General features: G+C 40.6%; 1 protein-coding gene across 2 annotated transcripts in view; it reads right to left on the reverse strand.

The window, feature by feature from the left end:
* Window positions 1-4,108: 4,108 nt before the first annotated feature.
* Window positions 4,109-20,438, reverse strand: part of sh3yl1 (SH3 and SYLF domain containing 1) — an 86,546-nt gene continuing 70,216 nt past the window's right edge. For both annotated transcript variants that reach the window (XM_073056792.1, XM_073056793.1), the window contains one exon: window positions 4,109-6,504. In XM_073056792.1, coding sequence (XP_072912893.1) covers window positions 6,299-6,504 — 206 coding nt within the window. In that variant the 3' untranslated portion in view covers window positions 4,109-6,298. The remainder of the gene's footprint in view (window positions 6,505-20,438) is intronic.

Consider the following 20,438-nt stretch of genomic DNA (forward strand, 5'->3'; position numbering starts at 1 on the left):
TTGCAGTCGACACATAATGTGAAAACGCAAAATGTGAATAATTATTTAAATAGAGAAAATAGGGATGCATTCTGGAGGGCTTCCTAAATATGTTTTCTCTGTAATTTATTCACAGTTTCATACCAATATGATTTAAAAGAAGTACCACAAGGCAACATTCTTATTATATTTCATCAATTTAAGGTAATATTCAACATAATAAATCATAGAAAGTTAACATACTATGGTGTACAGTACTCACCAACAGTGGCAGGTGTGTTTGCTCTGGGAGATGAGTGATTGTTTTGGTGTCTGGTAGCTTTACATGGATGAGGTGGATGGTTGTGGGTCATCAGGATTATCAAGGACAGCAAAGAGGTGAAGGAAGACTCACAGAACTCTCAGTACTGCCGGTAGCAGGAGATGACACCGGTTTGGAGAAAGTGGTGAGGGTTGTTTGCTTGGCAGTATTTTGTTTTTCAGCATAAATTGGCTTGGAGGGAAGAAGGCTTGACTGCAGTGAATGACTGAAATGCTGACTCCGTTCTAAACTTGGGTCCATGTCCATTGCCATTTGTGCCAGCCTTAAAATATTCAGCCAGTGGCTTCAACATAAAATCCTTCATCTGCAACTCGACACTTTCTTCTTCATCATTGTTATCACCTTCAGTCTGAGTTATACGCAGAAGGTCATCCACACTTAATTCTTCATCATGAGAATCCAGGAGTTCTACCGTGAGTGCAGTCTCGATCTGAGAATCCTTCCCCACCAATTTTACGGCTCGGCCACACAATCCTGGACAGCTGTAGTGAGGGCAGGAAACCCCTTGAAGGTGTGCACATACTCCGCCCAAATTGATTTCCATGCTCCATTGAGAGTGGAAGACCTGACCTCTTTCCAGGATTCATCAATGTTGTTGATGGCATGTCTGATGTTGAAGGACTTCCACCATTCCCTCACCGTTGGTAATCTCCTGGGATTTTCAAAATCGTCTGTTGCTTGCAGCATCTGAGAGATAGTTTGCCGTAAAAAATACACCTTGAATGTGGATACGCCTTGGTTGAGTGGTTGAATCAGCGGTGTTGTGTTAGGCAGCAGGAAATGCACTGTTATGTTAGGATGAATGCTGTCCAACTGTTTAGGATGGGCTGGCGCATTGTCAAACAACAAAAGAACTTTAAAAGCAAGATTCTGTTCCTGACAGTAGCATTCAGCCTCAACAGCAAAATGATTAGCAAACCAATCTTCAAAGATTTGACCAGTGACCCATGCTTTCTTGTTAGCTGCCCAGTGGACAGGAAGCATATTCTTACGCAAGCCCTTACGAGCACGGGGTTTTAGTGAATGGTAAACTACAAGAGGCTTCATCTTACAGTCTCCTTCAGCATTGGAACACATAAGCAAAGTCAATCTATCCTTTGTTGCCTTGAAACCTGACGCAGTTTTTTCATCCTTATTTATGTAAGTGCGTTTCGGCATACGCTTCCAAAAAAGCCCGGTTTCGTCTGCATTAAACACCTGCTTTGGTGTGATGCCTAACTCAGCGATCATAGCCTGCAACTGCACAGGGTAGCGTTCAGCAGCTTCGTGGTCAGCACTAGCTTGCTCACCACACACAGTTAAGTTGTGAAGCCTGTGATGATTAACAAACTTAGAAAACAATCCCCTACTTGCATTAAAGCTAATAATATTACTTGACACTTCCTCACTAGCCTCTGAACAAAGGCGACCATAGATTTCCAAAGCTTTCACACGAAGATGATCGGAACTAAGTGTTGTTTTTTTTTCTTTGTTTCATGCTCAATGTACAAACTCAACTTTTCTCCATTTTTGTCATAATCGGGTTACGCACTTTGGTAACAATCTTGATGAACCAAACACTGCACTTCTTATTTTCTCAGCATTTTTCTTTATGTGTCTGATTGTGGACTCACCCAGGCCTAAGTAGCGTCCCAGAGCAGTGTTACCTTCACCTGACGCTGCACTGTTTATAATTCCCAACTTTTTTTCAAGTGTTAAAGGGGTTCTTTGAGGCTTGGCTGATGGCCCAGGAATTGACATCGGACACTTAGGAGACATAGTTAAATATTTCAAGCACAAAATCACTGCACCGTAGGTAAAAAACAATAAAAGTTAAAGAGTGCAAGATTGCACATCCACACGTTGCCAAAACCAATGCGAGAATGGTGGGAGTGAGACTGTGAGACGTGCGCATATGACTTGTATTGGCGGGAAAGCGGTGTTTCTCATCCCAACAGTGAGACTGTGAGACGTGCGCATATGACTTGTATTGGCGGGAAAGCGGTGTTTCTCATCCCAACAGTGAGACTGTGAGATGTGCGCACGTGACTTGTATTGGCAGGAAAGCAGTGCTCCTCGCATAACTGTGAGTTTTGGACGCATATAAGAAGTTGGTAGAAATAGGTTCCTTGCATAACTATGAATCCGCATTGTCTGAAGACGCAGAAAACGAGGATAGGATGTAACATCTCCTCCTCACTGACAATCAACACTGGTGCATCTGAGGGATATGTGTTTAGCCCCTGCTCTGGTCTCTACACCATTGACTGTGTGGCTAGGCACAAACCAAATGCCATCTATAAATTTGCTGATTTCGCAACTATTGTTGGTAGAACTTCAGATGGTGACATGGAGGTCTACAGGAGTGGTGTCGCAGCAACGACCATGCACTCAATGTCAGTAACACCAAGGAACTGATTGTGGACTTAAGGAGGGCAAGTCGAAGGAACATACATCAGACCTCACCGAGGGAGAAAAAGTGGAAAGGGTAAGCAGTGTCAAGTTCCTGGATGTCAACATCTCTGAGGATCAATTTTGAGCCAAACATATTGATGCAATTACAAAGAAGGCACGACAGTGGCTATATTTCATCAGGAGTTTGAGGAGAATAAGTATGTCAAAGTTCTGAAGATGTACTGTGGAGAGCACTCTAACTGGTTGCATCACCATCTGGTATGGAAAAGCAACTACATAGGATCGGAAAAAGCTGCAGTAAGTTGTAAACTCAACCAGCTCTGATCATGGGCATAAGCCTCCCCAGTTCAGGAAATCTTGAAAAGGCAATGCTTCAAAAAAAAAAAAGGCAGTGTCCATTATTAAGGGCCCCCATCAGCCAGGACATGCTCTCTTCTCATTGCTACTATTGAGGAGAAGATACAGGGCCTCAAGAGACAAGTTCAATGTTTCAGGAACAGCTTCTTACTCTCCGGTATCAAGTTCCTGAATGTACAACAAACCCATGAACACTTCTTCAGTTCTTTTTTTCCCTTTCTTTTGGCACTATTTACTTAATTTAATCTTTATATATACTTCTTGTTGCAATTTATAGCTTTTATTACTATGTATTGCAATGTAGTGCTGCCATAAGACAACAAATTTTATGACATACTGTATGCTGGTAATATTAAACTTGATTTGGATGCATTGATGAGTATGTTGCCAAGTGCATCTGTTGGTTTGTCCATAAACCCCTGCTCACATGATACAATGATTGTCAAAGATCAAGTGAATTGTGCATGCAGCAAAATGCTTTGCAATTGATACTTTGCCAGTTATTTTCGCCCACCTAAATTATAAGGAAAGCTTAAATTCCAATCATCAAATAGAATAAACTGGAAATTGAAATGCACACAAGAATGTATGCTACATGGTAATTAACCTTAATATGGGTGATATCACGAAACACATTCCTGCACTGAAGTTAGCGCAAAGCATTAGCTCTGGCGTACACCTCCCCGATCACCTCCTGCTTCTTCAACTTAAATCTAATTCGAGCAGGCAGGACATCCTTCCAACAAAAATTCAGTGATAAAAATGCTTGCCCTGTGGGTAATATCCAGAAAGCCACACAAAAGAAATCAAAATAGTATAAAATATTATTGAATATTAAAGGCACATTTTAATAATCCTCAGAGAACATCGGAGTGCCTGACATGACTACTTGCCAAATTACACAGAATTTGATAATGATGGATATGAGCTAAGCTGGTGCTCTCTTGAAATTAGTAAATCTTAGTGTATTTGAATCAGCTGTTTTAAGTGTCACTTAACACAGCAGTTGTTTGGTTGTGCTGTACATTAAAAAAAAAATCACACTTATAGATCGTATGCCAACATTAAGAATCTTTAAGGTTGCATTTTATTACATGATAAAGTTCTATTTGTCCATATATTTAATATCCAATTTCTGCTTTACAGATACTTTACAATCACCCAACATATTTATAACGTGCAGTTTAAAGTCATAATTGCAAAATCAAAGAATAAACAGATTCACATGCTTCAAAATTGTTATGGTTATGATTATTTCTACACCTACACCATTAATTGAAACTTCTTTATTTAATTATTATTTGAATGATGATTGTCAATCAACTCCACAATAGATTTCTTAAAAAAATACAGAATTCAAATTTAGAACATACTTCTTATAAGTTCCACTTTTGAAATATAATATAATTTTACACTTAAAGTGGCATGTACCTTTCCCTTGTCAAATGCTATTTGGCACCATACACAGTAGAATTATTAGAAAAGTCAAGTTATAAAATCATTCAAAATTCTTAACAAATTAATGATATCAATGGTAAATGTATTCTTAGTATTTACAGTGCCTTGAAAAAGTATTCAGCCTCCACAACTATTTTTACATTTCACTGTCTCATTTTCTAAATTAAAAAATATTTAAGTAGGATTTTTTAAGCTAATCTACAAAACATTGAGTATTATGTCAAATCAAAAGAAAAATACCAAAATCTGTCAATAATTTATTAAAAATTTAAAGCCTATATTGTGAGGTTGTAAAAGTATTCATCCCCCTTTGTAATTACTAGTCTAAGTTTTCTCAGGTGCTATATATTACCTTACCAACTCACCCAATTTGTTGATGTCAAAAATTTGAGGATCACATGTTTTCAATTAATTCATAAGAGTACATAACTCTTCTCTCTGTAAAGTCCAACATTATGATAAACTTTCAACAGAAGAAAACAAACTGAAGACAAAGCAGCATTCAACACAAGTCAGGGAAATGATAATACAGAAGCACAATTTGGGAGAAGGTGAAAGACTGTCTCAAAGGCACTGAACATACGTTGGAGCTCAGTGCAGTCCATTGTGAAACCACAGCCACACTGCCTAGGTCAGGTTGCCCCTCTAAATGTAGTTACCAGAGAAGAATGACACCTGTAAGAGAAGCTGCTGTGATGCAAACAGTCACACTCAGTGAGCTGCGTAAGTTAGTGGGTGGAACTGGAGATAAAGTTCATGTCTCCACAATCTCTAAGGTCTTGCACAAAAAGGAAATTTATGGAAGAGTGGCAAGGAAGAAGCCCTGGTTGAAAATTATATATATATTCTTGCCCATAAAGACTTTGCAAAGCATCACTTAGAAGACACTATAAAGATGTGGAAGAAGGACTTGTGGATGGATGAGACTAAAGAGGAACTTTCTGACCTCAACACTAAGTGGTATTTGTGGCATAAATCTCTATTGCAAAGTATGGTGGAGGTAGCATCATGCTATGGGGATGCTTTTCAGCAGCAGGGACTGGAAATCTGGTCAGACTTGTTGGGAAGATGAACGTTGCTAAATACAGAGAGATCCTGGATAAAAATCTGCTAGCCTCTGCCAGAAAGCTTAAACTGGGGAGGAAATTCATCTTTCAGCAGGAAAGCACACTGCCAGAGCAACAACGTGTGGTTTCAAGTGAAGAAAATTGATATTCTTGAGTGGCCCAGTCAGAGTCCTGACCTCCTGAGCATCTCAGGCAAGATCTCAAGATTGCTGTCCAACACTGCTCCCCAACTAACCTGGCACAGCTTGAACAATTTTGCAAAGAGTAATGGGTAAATCTTGTTCCATTATGTTGTGTAAAGTTAATAGAGACTTGTCCAAGAAGACAGCTGGCTGAAATAGCTGTGAGAGGTGGTTCAACTGAGCAAAGGGTGGGGAGGGGGGCTGAATACTTTTGAACTGCTGACATTTCAGTTTTTGAATTTTTAGTTTTTCATTCTTTACAATTTTCCCTTTTTTTGGGGCTCCAAAATTGATAAAAATCTCTAGTTGTAATAAAAGGCTTGGGGGCTGAATAACTTTACAAAGCACTGTATATTGATCATATTTTAACATCTTCTTGCTCTCAGTTTTGGTTTACAAACAGATCAAAAATTTTCAACTTTGCATAATTATCTTATATCTGCTATAAAATATATTTCATAAGTACACTTGTTCCAAAATATGGTTATTATAAATCATTCAGGAAAACAATAAGTGACATTTTTCAATTTGTAAGGTATCTACCAATCTTCTTGAGATACAGATGTATAATTAGCTGGAAAAATGCCAACCTTTCCTTGGAGTTGTCCTTCCCACCAGTCAAAATGAGAATTAGTTTTGGATATCACTGTAATTACATCACCTGAATTGAAGCTTAGATCACCTGCTGCTTGTCCCTCAAAGGAATATATTGCTGTCACTGTTAAAGGTTTTTCCCATGGATTTTCTGTGAGACAGAAAATGAATATAAATACATTTACTTGAGCTGAACAGAGTTAGAAAATCCACAGTATATATTCTGTCATAATAGAAGATTGGGTAACTGGCAGGAAGCAAAGAGTGAGAATAAAGGGGCCTTTTATGGTTGGCTGCCAGTGACTAGTGGTATTTCGCAGGGTCAGTGTTGGGACTGCTTCTTTTCATGTTATACGTCACTGATTTGGATGATGGAATTGTGAATTCTAACAAAAATTATTTAAAAATTGTTATGTGTTCTTTTCACATACACCTTAAGGTATTCACAAACACATTTGCAAACAAAGGACATACTGCACATGCATTCAAGGCCACAAGAAACACATTATTAGAATTAGCACAAATACAATACAGAAAGAAAACCAGAAGTCTACAGTAGTAGTAGTACAGAAATCATTCACTAAGCAGACCAATATCTGGAATGTTAGAAGGGAGCTACAGATCCGACAACCTTACACACAGCCCGTTTCCTCCCCACTCTCTAATTCTGACTTGGTGTACTTGCCCTATCTTCTTAGTCCTAGCGCTGGCCATGACCAACCCCAAGACAAAACTCTCCCACTTGCAAAAGAAAGTGTCCCTTTTTATACCCTTCAAAATCCCTGGCACTAGTACTTTTCCATTCCCTGTGGTACCAGCTGCACCCCCTTACAACTTGAAGCCCAAACATGTTTTTCAACATTTTCTGTTATTATGGCTGTAAGCATGCACTTCCTTGACTTTGCAGCCCTCGTGACTCACACATATTGTTAGCGAATTGTTGCAGTGTCCCACTGATACCTACAAATTATGGATTAGGAAGTAATTGCCTGGCTGAAGATGACTTCACTTTATAGTTCACTCCTTTTTCCCCCCTGGAAAGCTGGTTTTCTTTGGAAAATATTATGTTTTCTTTGATATTAACTTCATTGAAGCAGTTTGATACCCTCTGTTTCTCTCTAACAGTGAGACATTCCTATCTGCTAACAAAATTTAATGCTTTCTAATCTACTAGCTGCATTTGTCCATGACTTGTTTGTAAGTATAAAAGCATCTTCACACTGACAACACTTTCTCTTGAACTGTGTGCAGACTTTGATGAAGGCAAGCTTCGTGAGGAGTGTGAGCTTCAACAAGGTATCGTATGGTATGATTTTTTTTGTTCCTTTTGTTAGAACATAGAACGGTAAAACACTGGACAGGCCATTTTGGCCAATGATGTGCCAATCTTGATGCCAACTTACCCAGTGTCCTTCTCCTGAGTATCATCCAAATCCCTCCATTCCTTTCATATTCATGTGTCTACTAAAAACATCTTAAACATCACCAAACTGCCTGCTTCCTATACCTGCTCCTCAAATTGCCTTTAAATTTCCTCCCTCTAACCTTAAAAGCATGTTGTCTGATGTTTTGACATTTCTTTGCCGAGGAAAGAGTCTGACTGTTTCCCCTATCTATGCCTCTCATAATTTAAAATAAAAACACCTCTATCAGGTCTACACATATAAATGTTGGAGGAATGTTTCAGGTCAGACAGTAGCTATGGAAATGATAAAACAGTCAACGTTTTGGACCGAGAGCCTTCTTCAGGACTGGAAATGAAGGGGGAAGATGCCAGAATAAAAAGAAGAGGGGAGGGGAAGGAGGACTAGCTAGAAGGTGGTAGGTTAAGTCAGTTAAGAGGGAAAGATAGAGGGCTGGAGAAGAAGGAATCTGTTAGGAGAGGAAAGTGGAGCATAGGAGAAAGGGAAGAAGGAGGGGTACAAGAGGGAGGTGATAGGTAGGTGAGAAGAGGTAAAAGACCAGAGTGAGGAACAAAAGAAGAGGAAAGGAGGAAGGAAAAAAATTACCAGAAGGAGAAATCAACAATCATGCTATTAGGTTGGAGGCTACCTATATGGAATATGAGGTGTTGCTCCTCCACCCTGAGAGTGGCCAGATCATGACAAAAGAGGAGGCCATGGACCGACATGCCGTAACGGGAAAAGGGATAGGATATAAATAGTTGGTCACCAGGAAATTGCACTTCTGGGTATGGAGCGGATGTGCTGAACTAAGCAGTCCACTAGTTTATGTCAGGTCTCACCAATCTACGGGAGGCTGCATTGGGAGCACCAGATACAATAGGCGACCCCAACTGTCACTTGCAGGGATATGTGCCAGGAGGGATGAATGGAGAAGGGAATCACAGAAGGGGTGATTACTAATATAAGTGGAGAGTGGGGGGACGTAAAGATTTTTGGTGGTAGGATCCTGTTGAAAATGGGAGAAGTTTCGGAGAGGTTGCTGAAGCTCATTAGGTGGTAGGTAAGGACAAGAGGAACTCTGTCTGTTAAGGTGGCAGGAAGATGAGGTGAAGGCACAGATGTCTGGGAAATGGAGGATATGCAGGTGAAAGCAGCATCAATGCTGAATGAAGGGGAATCCCATTCTTTGAAGGAGGAGGACATCTCTGATTCCTGGAAAGGAAAACCTCATCCTGAGAATAGATGCAGTGGAGATGAAGGAACTGAGAAAAGGGCACGGCATTTTTAAAGGAGACAAGGCGGAAAGAGGTATAGTCAAAATAGCCATGGGAGTCAGAAGGTTTATAAAAGATATTGCTAGACAGTTTGACACCAGAAATGGAGACAGAAGGGTCTTGAAAGGGGAGAGAGCTGTCAGAAATGGACCAGCTGAATTGAGGGGCACATGAAAGCTGGGGGCAAAATTGATGAAATTTATAGGCTCAGCATGTGTGCATGAAGCAGCACCAATGTAACAAACAATATAGCATCAATAATAAAATACATCATTGCCAAGGTAAAAGACAGAAGAAAAAATTGTTTGAAGGACAAGATCTGAAATCCAGCATGAAACTCATGGTCAAATGCTTTTAGTACTTACAGCAGGCACTTCAAAACACTGGAGAGTTTTCATCAACTCTGTCTCTGCAAAAGCTTCCAAATTTGATTGGAAATAGAAGTGAACAAGCAGTGCGCATACTCTCAAGCGAACATTCATTGGCAATTGGTTTATTAGACCATAAGATATAGGAGTATATACTGAGGTCCGACTAACTAGCCTATAGTTTCCTTTCTTCTGCCTCTCTCCCTTCTGGAAGAGTGGAGTGACATTTGTAATTTTCCAATCTTCTGGAACCATTCCTGAATCTAGTGACTCTTCAAAGATCATTACTAATGCCTCCACAATCTCTTCAGCCACATCTTTCAGAACCTGGGAGTGTACACCATCTGGTCCAGGTGACTTATCTACTTTCAGACCTTTCAATTTTCCAAGTACCTTCTCTCTAGCTATGGTAACTAATTACATGTATCGAGATACAGTGAAAAACTGTTTGCAGGTAGATAAGTAAGGTGCAAGGTCCAATACAAAGCATACTGTGAGATCAAGAGTTCATCCTTATCCCGTAAGAGTTCCATTCAAGAGACATAACAGCATTACAAGAGGTCTGTTCAAAAGTCTTCATAGCACTGAACCCTAATTACACTTAATCCACATTTCCTCAGACTCCTGAAACAAATGGTCTATTCTGAACTCTATCATGTGAATAAATTAGCAGGTAGATGGAGGGAAAGATTGAAGGATGTTCCCAAAGTTTACTTAAATAAAATTGTTTCATTCCCACTATCTTTGGGGAACCCCTGACTCATGGTTGTTCAACGTGAAGAAGATGCACTCAAGATACCACTGGGAACTTCAGGTCCATGCTCTGAAGCACAGTATAAAGAGCAAAAGGGACATACCACCTCACAAATTACCCACACATTCCTCTGTCAAGTGCTTCTTTTCCAATCTGTGGTAAGAATCAGAAGTGCTGCAGTAGCCAAATCAGTCACTTCAGAATCTGAAGGAGTGGAATGGAATTAGGCCATGCTCAGTTAGGAGGTAGCACAACAAAATATAATTCTTCAGGTTTCACAATAGGTATTCCTGTCTTAATATTGTACACCACCAAATATTAGTTGTAATATTGCACATGGCATTAATCAGGAAATTAGACATTCATGTAATGGGGTAATGGAGTGGTACTGAACTGATCTATATACATATACATTATATGTAGAATGATAAGGCAAATTAGCAGTAGAAAAGTAGAAGACAAATACATTCCTAGTTCTATATGTTGAGGAACACATGAGGAAGAGCATTTTTTTAGATCTTATATTATGAACTAAAAAAAGTTTAATTAATGATCTCGTTCTAAAGAGGTCTTTAAGCAAAAGTGACCACATTCAACCATGGCATCAAAGATGCGTGCTGCTCCAACTCCCACCCCAGTTATGGAAAATCAGACCCTAAGTTCTCTCTGTTTCCAGGTAGACATTGAAACCTGAGCACCTGATATAGAAAGTTGCTCAGCCTTAGTCTGAGGAAATACAGTGCCTATAAAATGTATTCACCCCCCCCCCTTTGGAAATTTTCATGTTTTATTGTTTTACAACATTGAATCACAGTGGATTTAATTTGGATTTACATTGAACAACAGCAAAAGACTCTTTCATGTTAAGGTGAAAGCAAATCTCTATGAAGTGATCTAAATTAATTACAAATATAAAACACAATCTAATTTATTGCATAAGGATTTGGCCCCTTTAATATGACAAACCAAATCATCACTGGTGCAGCCAATTGGTGACTGTAATAGAAATACACAGTGGCATGCAAAATTAGGGCACACCTGGTCAAAATTGCTGTTACTGTGAATAGCTAAGTGAGTAAAAGATGACTTGATTTCCAAAAGGCATAAAGTTGAAGGTAACACATTTCTTTAATATTTTAAGCAAGATTACCTTTTTTATTTCCATCTTTTACAGTTTCAAAATAACAAAAAAGGAAAAGGGCCCAAAGCAAAAGTTTGGGCACCTGCATGGCCAGTACTTAGCAACACCACGTTTGGAAAGTATCACAGCTTGTGAACGCTTTCTGTAGCCAGCTAAGAGTCTTTCAATTCTTGTTTGGGGGATTTTCGCCAATTCTTCCTTGCAAAAGGCTTCTAGTTCTGTGAGAATCTTGGGCCGTCTTGCATGCACTGTTCTTTTGAGGTCTATCCACAGATTTTCGATGATGTTTAGGTCGGGGGACTCTGAGGGCCATGGCAAAATCTTCAGCTTGCGCCTTGAGGTAGTCAATTGTGGATTTTGTGGTGTGTTTAGGATCATTATCCTGTTGTAGAAGCCATCCTCTTTTCAGCTTAAGCTTTTTTATAGACAGCGTGATGTTTGCTTCCAGAATTTGCTGGTATTTAATTGAATTCATTCTTCCCCCGTGCCACTGGCTTCAACACAAGCCCAAAGCATGATTGATCTGCCCCCATGCTTAACAGTTGGAGAGGTGTTCTTTTCATGAAATTCAGCACCTTTTTTTTCTCCAAACATACCTTTGTTCATTGCAGCCAAAAAGTTCTATTTTAACTTCCTCAGTCTACAGGACTTGTTTCCAAAATGCATCAGGCTTGTTTAGATGTTTCTTTGCAAACTTCTGATGCTGAATTTTGTGGTGAGGACGCAGGAAAGGTTCTCTTCTGATGACTCTTCCATGAAGGTCATATTTGTGCAGGTGTTGCTGCACAGTAGAACAGTGCACCACCACTCCAGAGTCTGCTAAATCTTCCTGAAGGTCTTTTGCAGTCAAACGGGTGTTTTGATTTGCCTTTCTAGCAATCCTATGAGCAGTTCTCGTGGAAGGTTTTCTTGGTCTTCCAGACCTTAACTTGACCACCACCTTTCCTGTTAACTGCCATTTCTTAATTACATTACAAACTGAAGAAATGGCTACCTGAAAATGCTTTGCTATCTTCTTATAGCCTTCTCCTGCTTTGTAGGCATCATTTATTTTAATTTTCAGGGTGCTAGGCAGCTGCTTAGAGGAGCCCATGGGTGCTGATTATTGGGACAAGGTTTGAGGAGTCAGGGTATTTATAAAGCTTTGAAATTTGCATCCCCTGGCCTTTTCTAACGATGACTGTGAACAAGCCATAGCTTTAACAAGTTAATTAAGGTCTGAGACCTTGGTAAAAGTTATCTGAGAGCTCAGATCCCTTGGGGTGCCCAAGCTTTTGCATGGTGCTCCTTTCCTTTTTTTCACTCGCAAATTGTACCAAAAAAAATACACTAATCTTGCTTAAAATGTTGAAAGAATGTTTCGGCTTTAACTTTATGACTTTTGGAGATCATTTCATCTTCTACTTACTTAACTATTCACAGTAACAGAAATTTTGTCTGGGGTGCCCAAACTTTTGCATGCCACTGTATATGTGTCATTACTAATGCCTCCATGATGTCTTCAGCCACATCTTCAGAACCCTGGAGTGTACATCATCTGGTCCACGTGACTTATCTACTTTCAGACCTTTCAGTTTCCCAAGAACTGGTGAGTCCTACAACTGCTGGTGAGTCAGTATCCACGCAAAAACTACAGCATGAAGACAAAAGAACACTCCAAGCAACTATACAAAAGGGTTATTGAAAAGCAGAAGTCAGGTTATGGTTACAAGAATATTTCCAAGTCACTGAATATCCCTTGAAATACAGTAAAGTCAATCATCAAGAAATGGAAAGAATATGGCATAGCTGCAAATCTGCCTAAAGCAAGCAGTCCTCGGAAACTGAGTGACCGTGCAAGAAGGGGACTGGTGAGGAGGGCCACTGAGACCTATAACAACTCTGGAGGAGTTAGAAGCTTCAGTAGCTGAGAGGGGAGAGAACGTGCATACAACTGTTGCCTGGGAACTTCACAGTCGCAGCTTTATGGGAGAGTGGCAAAGAGAAACACTGTTGAAAAAAACTCACATGGAAACTTGGTTAGAGTTTGCCAGAAGGCATGTGGGAGACTCTGAAGTCAGCTGGAAGAAGGTTCTATGGTCTGATGAAACCAAAATTGAGGTTTTTGGCCATCAGATTAAATGTTGCTTGACATAAGCCAAACACCACACATCATCAAAAACACACCATCCCTACCATGAAGCATGGTGGTGGCTGAATCATGCTGCGGGGATGCTTCACTGCAGCAGACCCTGGAAGGCTTGTGAAGGTAGAGGGTAAAATGAATGCAGCAAAATACAGGGAAATGGTGGAGGAAAACGTGATTCAGTCTTCGAGAGAACTGTGACTTGGGAGATTTGTTTTCCAGTAAGACAATGACCCCAAGCGTAAAGCCAAAGTACGCAGAATGGCTTAAAAATAACAGAATTAATGTCCTGAGTGGCCAAGTCAGAATCCAGATCTTACTCCAATTGAGAATTTGTGGCTGGGCTTGAAAAGGGCTGTTCACTCATGATCCCCTTGCAATCTTACAGAGCTTGAGCAGTTTAGTTAAGAAGAATGGGGGAAAATTGCAGTGCCCAGATGTGCAAAGCTGATGGAGACCTATCCACACAGACTCAAGGTTGTAATTATTGCCAAAGGTACATCTACTAAATACTTACTTGAAGGGGATGAATACTTACGCAATTATTTTGTGTTTTATATCTGTAGTTAATTTAAAACACTGTAGAGATCTGTTTTCACTTTGACACAAAGTGTCTTTTACTGTAGATCAGCATCAAAAAAAAGCCAAATTAAACCCACTGTGATTCAATGTTATAAAACAATAAAACATGAAATCTTCCAAGTGGGAGGGGGTCAATACTTTTTATAGGCACATTAGATGAGATCCTAAATGAATGTTAATGCCCCTCCTCCCCTTCTTACCCCATCCCTGACATATTTAGTTGTTTTTTTCTCTGTCTCTGCCCATCACTCTGCCTGTTCTCCTGTTCTTCATCTCCCTCTGGTGCTTCCCACCCCCCCCCCCCCCCCCCGCTTTCTTTCTCCCGAGGCCTCCCGTCCCATGATCCTTTCCCTTCTCCAGCTCTGTATCACTTTTGCCAATCAACTTTCCAGCTTTTAGCTTCATCTCACCCCCTCCGGTCTTCTCCTACCATTTTGCATTTCCCCCTCCCCCCACTACTTACAAATCTCTTAGTATCTTTCCCTTCAGTTAGTCCTGACGAAGGGTCACGGCCCAAAACATTGACAGTGCTTCTCCTTATAGATGCTGCCTGGCCTGCTGTGTTCCATCAGCAGTTTGTGTGTGTTGTTTGAATTTCCAGCATCTGCAGATTTCCTCGTGTTTGCGTTTTAAGTCAGTGGGCTAGTCCATATTCAAGAACTCAGCAGCCAATCTAAATGAGTATGCCACATTTGACACAGACTTCAATAGTGATTAGAGGACTGTGCATCAAAGAAGCCTATGCAAGTATTCCCCAACTGGAAGTCGCAGAACTGAATTTCAGGAGACTGAGAAATACACTGTCTCCTGAAATTCAGTTCTGAAGCTTTCAAGTTGGGTGATTGCGAGCTATACAGGAAATCTAGGTTTGACTTTCTCAAAGCCCTTGGGGATGCAAGAGTCAATATCAGACCAAGCTTGAGCTTCAGACTAGCCACATAAACACATAATGATTGTGGCCTAGTTTGTGTGCAATAACGGACTACCAAGCCTAATTAGGCAGTATCACAGGAAATAAGGCTACCGAACATTGTAAAATTTCAGTGTTCATATCAATGGATTGTAGACTACTCAGGTAGAACATAAGGTGCTATTTCTCTGGTTTACCACTGGACAATGGAGAAAGCTGAGTGGACAGGTCAATGTGGAGATGGGAAGGAGAATAGAAATGACATGCAACTGGGAGCTTGGGATGGCCATCACAGAACACTGCAAACTGGGCATCTCATCTGGGCTTGCCCCACTGCTATAAAGAAGGCTGATTGAGTGCATCAACGTAGGTTGGAGGAGGTGCATAGAGTATGACTTCTTGCATAGAGTAATTAGGCCAAATGAATGATGTATGCTGTATGCAATTTAAACAATTGCTTCTTAGCTTTATTCTTAGCATTTTGAAGTTCTGTTAGGTACATTTACAGCATATTTAGATTTGGTGTCAAGTTAATACAGATGCATCTAATTATTTCACCTCTAAGTTATTCTTAAGATCACATATAGAATTGATTTTCTTAAATGACATCCAGCAGGCAAGAATTAGCTTCAGAAAACAATCCAGATGGGGAGAAAAATTGTTTTTTTTAAACAGATGTTGAAATGTTTCAATCAGATTAATTCCACAAGGACAAATTTTGACATTTTTACTGCTTCAGTGTTGGCTGCAATAAAGATCCCCATGAATTAGACTTGAAATTCTTGACTCTAGTTAGAACTAACTTCACATTATGCACTACATTCATTAATATTTATTTGGTAACTCAAAATTGGCTGGTATGCATGCATGAATCTGTCATTTCACTCAAGTGGATATAAAAATCACATGGAAATACTGTTTTCAATTTATATTTAAAGTACACACATATATCAAGTTTGAAATTTTTACTTACAAAGCCTAACAGTATAAAATTATGAGAAGCATAGATAGTCAGAGCCATTGTTCCATAGTGATATTGTCAAATATTAGAGCGCACAGCCTTAAAGTGAGAGGGGCATGTCTAAATGAGATTTATGGGAAGATTTTTTTTTTGCACAATGGTAGGTGCCTGGAACATGCTGTAGGGGGAGGTAGTTGAAGCAGATACAATAGCAACGTTAAAAAGACACTTAGGCAGACGTGGGCATGCAGAAGATGGATGGATAGAAATCACATACAGGCAGATGAGATTAGTTTAATATGGTAAGCACAGACATCGTGAACTGGAAGGCCTGTTCCTGTTCTGTGCTATTCTATGTTCAATAACAGGAAACAATATACCTCTAGTGCCCTCTAGTTTGGCTTTGTTAAGCCAGGTTACAAAGGACGGCAGCAATTACTTTGAAGACAGTAGCATTTCAGACTTAGCCACTCAGCTACTTGACCTCTCAGGATGTCATGACTGGCCGTTATTCAACATGCCAAGGGTGCGGCCTAAGAGTTTGGCTTGCCACTGGAGGCTCTGGACGGATCGAAGGTCGGTGTCCCAACAGACCGGTGTGTCATGGGAGCTGGAAGATATTCGGCTGTGTGCCCAGAAACCTGAGATCTTGGGCACAGAGCTTGGAAAAAACAACACAACGGACTTTTAACGTCATAAACCAGTGAATTGTTTGTTAAGTCTCCCCTCTTGCTGTGAAACGGAGACATCTCTTTCTCCCTTATTAGGGAGAGAGAGAACCTGTGGTATGTTGAATACAGGGTGAACGTGTAGTCTTTGCAGTACTGCAAGTGTGTGTCTCTGCTGTTGCTTTTGCTGCACGCTTGAGTGCTCGGTGACAGGTAAAGATGCTTTTTTTGCTGGTGGGGGGAGGGGGTTTCGTGCTTGCTACCAATTACACGTGGGAGGGAGGGGAGCTGGGGGGACTTTGGGGTTCTAACATTTAACTGTTATTCATTCTTTGGGGCACTCCTCTGTTTTCATGGATGGTTGCAAAGAAAAAGCATTTCATGATGTATATTATATAGATTTCTCTGACATCAAATGTACCTTTGAAACCTTTGAAAAGACTTTTACTAACTTCTTACTGCATATTTTCAGTCGTCACTTTTTGCCTCAATGGTATACAGGTTTCCCCCACTATTCGAAGGTAGAGCGTTCCTATGAAACGGTTCGTAAGCCGGAATGTCATAAAGAAGCAATTACCATTTATTTATATGGGAAATATTGGAATGTACTTAACACAAACAGCTAGCATAGTCGTGCACAGCAGGTGCACACAGAAGCAAATGACCACTAGTCTATAGATCTCAAAGTTTAAAGTGAAAGTACATTAATGTCAACATACACAACCCTGAGATTCATTTTCTTATGGACATGCTCAGTAAATCTATAATAATGCCATAATAGAATCAAAGAAAGACCAGCCCAAGTTGGCCATTCAAACAGTGTGCAAAAGACAACAAACTGTGCAAATACAAAAAGAAATAATAATAATAATAATAAACAATACATAAGAAGAACATGAAATGAATAGTACTTGAAAGTGAGTTCATTGATTGTGGGATAGGTCAAGTGAAGTTGAGTAAAGTTATCCCCTTTGGTTCAACAGTATGATGGTTGAGGGGTAGTAATCATTCCTGAACCTGACGGTATAAGTCTTGAGGCTCCTGTACTTTCTTCCTGAGGGCAGCAATGAGCATGTTCTTGGTGGCATGGGTCACTGATGATGGATGTTGCTTTCCTGCGACAACGTTTTGTATAGATTTACTCAATGGTGGGAAGCACTTTACCCGTGACAGACTGGGCCGTATCCACTTCCTAGGGAAGTAAAGGTGCTGCTGTGCTTTCTTTGCAATTGCATTTATTGTGCTTGGCCCAGGACAGGTCCTTCAAAATATTAACACTGAGGAATTTAAAGTTGCTGATCCTCTCCACCTCTGATACTTCAATAAGGACTGGCTTATGGACTTCTGATTTCCTCCTTCTGAAATAAATAATTAGTTCCTTGGTCTTGCTGACATTGAGTAAGAGGTTGTTGATGTGGCACCACTCAGCCAGATTTTCAATCTCCCTCCTATATGCTGACTCATTACCATCTTTGATTTGACCTTCAACAGTGGTATCATCAGCAAACTTGAATACGGCATTGGAGCTTTCTTTAGCCACACAGTTCTAAGTGTAAAGCGAGTAAAGCAGGTGGCTAAGCTTACAGCCTTGTGGCACACCTGTGCTGATGTACATCGTGGAGGAGATGTTGTTGCCAATCTGAATTGACTGAGGTCTGCAAGTGAGGAAATAGAGGATCCAATTGTGCAAGGAGGTATTGAGGCCAAGGTCTAGAAGCTTATCGATAAGTTTTGAGTGGATTATGATATTGAATGCTGAGCTGTCATTGATAAAAGAACATGCTGACTTATGCATCTTTGGGGTCCAGATGTTCCAGGGTTGAGCGAAGAGCCAGTGAGAAGGCATCTGCTCTGGACCTGTTGCTCAGTTTGGCAAATTGGAGTGGATCCAAGATGCCTCTCAGGCATGTGCTGATAGGTTTGGTTACCAACCTCTCAAAACATTTCATCACTGTGGACAGTAGTCTTTCACGTAGGTTACCACATTCTTCTTAGGCACCAGTATAAATGAAACAGGTGGCTACTTCAGACTGCCAAAGCAATAAGTTAAAGATCTCAGTGCTTTAGTATTTGGCCAGGTACCCTGTCTAGGATGGATGATTGTTGTGGGTTCACCATCCTGAAGGCTGCTCACACATCAGCCTCAGCGGCTGAAATAACAGGATCATTAGGAGCTATGGGAGTGATGGTCAAAGCAAACATAGAAGGCACTGAACTCATCAGGAAGCAAAGCCCTGTTGTTGCCGATGTTGTTTGATTTAACTTTATAAGAGGTGATAATATTCAAGCCCTGCCACAACTGTCGAGCATCTTTCGTTGATCAAAGTTTAGTCCGTTATTGCCACTTTGCTTGTTGATGGCTTTCCAGAGATTGTACCTGGACCTCTGATCGTGCTCTCAGCACATTGTAGATCTCATGGTTCATCCAGGGCTTCTGGTTGGGGAAGACTCTGAATGATTTTCTTGTTTTAATAAAGTCTGTGACGACTGTTTTAATAAAGTGGAGTATTCAACAGATCCACAGGTGACTCCTTAAACATAGCCAGGTCCACCAAACCAAAGCAATCCCATACCCACTCCTCTGCCTCCCGCACCGCCTCTTTATTGTCTTAGGCTACATCCACGCTACACCGGATAAATCCGTAACCAAAGCTTTTTCTCTTTGTTTTTACCCTCCGTCCACACTAAAACGGCGTTTTCATTGCCCGAAACCGGAGCTTTTCAGAAATATTTTCCCGGGTGGGTATTTTTGAAAACGTCGCTTGGGCAGATCAGTGTAGACGGGGTAACCGGAGACTTCTGAAAAAGCTATTAGACGGCAGCTCACTATTTCATTGTTTTCTTGAACACAACCTAACAATTTCAGAACAGACGGCAACGAGACTGAAGCCAGAAGAGTTAGAAATGTACTCACCAAATACTTTGACCCATAGCTTACTGAATTAATAGAAACATAGAAAATAGGTGCAGGAGTAGGACATTTGGCCCTTTGAGCCTGCACCGCCATTCAGTACGATCATGGCTGATCATCCAACTCAGAACCCTGTACCTGCTTTCTCTCCCTACCCCCTGATCCCTTTAGCCACAAGGGCCATATCTAACTTCCTCTTAAATATAGCCAATGAACCGGCCTCAACTGTTTCCTGTGGCAGAGAATTCCACAGATTCACCACTCTCTGTGTGAAGAAGTTTTTCCTCGTCTCGGTCCCAAAAGGCTTCCCCTTTATCCTTAAACTGTGACCCCTCGTTCTGGACTTCCCCCAACATCGGAAACAATCTTTCTGCATCTAGCCTGTCCAATCCCTTTAGAATTTTATACGTTTCAATAAGATTCCCCCCTCAATCTTCTAAATTCTAGTGAGTATAAGCCTAGTCGATCCAGTCTTTCTTCATATGAAAGTCCTGCCATCCCAGGAATCAATCTGGTGAACCTTTTCTGTACTCCCTCTATGGTAAGAATGTCTTTGCTCAGATTAGGGGACCAAAACTGCACACAATATTCTAGGTGCAGTCAATACAGCAATCAATTTCAATACAGCAATCTTTCCCTCGGGTCCTCAATTTTGTTCTCCAGGTACTGCACATTTGCTAACAAGATGCTAGGTAGAGGGGGCCTCATCTCTCTGCATTTTTGCCTGGCTTGGACCCCCACCTCCAGTTTTGCTTCCTCCACTGTGATGAACTTTCCTCCACTTTAAGGTGCCATACCTCCTTAGTCCGCCAAATCGTTCAGAAGATCTTGAAATCTGTAGATCATTAAGTTGATTAAAAAGCACATTGCTTAAAGGGAAATTATGTGCTGCAAATTGCAGTGAGAATAATTCAAAAGATCTCCATCATAATGAAACTGCTTCTCCATTTTGGCTTTAACCATTCTAAACATCAGCCTACAAGAC

The sequence above is a fragment of the Hemitrygon akajei genome, chromosome 9, assembly GCF_048418815.1.
Source record: "Hemitrygon akajei chromosome 9, sHemAka1.3, whole genome shotgun sequence".
In the NCBI taxonomy this organism is placed as follows: Eukaryota; Metazoa; Chordata; class Chondrichthyes; order Myliobatiformes; family Dasyatidae; genus Hemitrygon; species Hemitrygon akajei.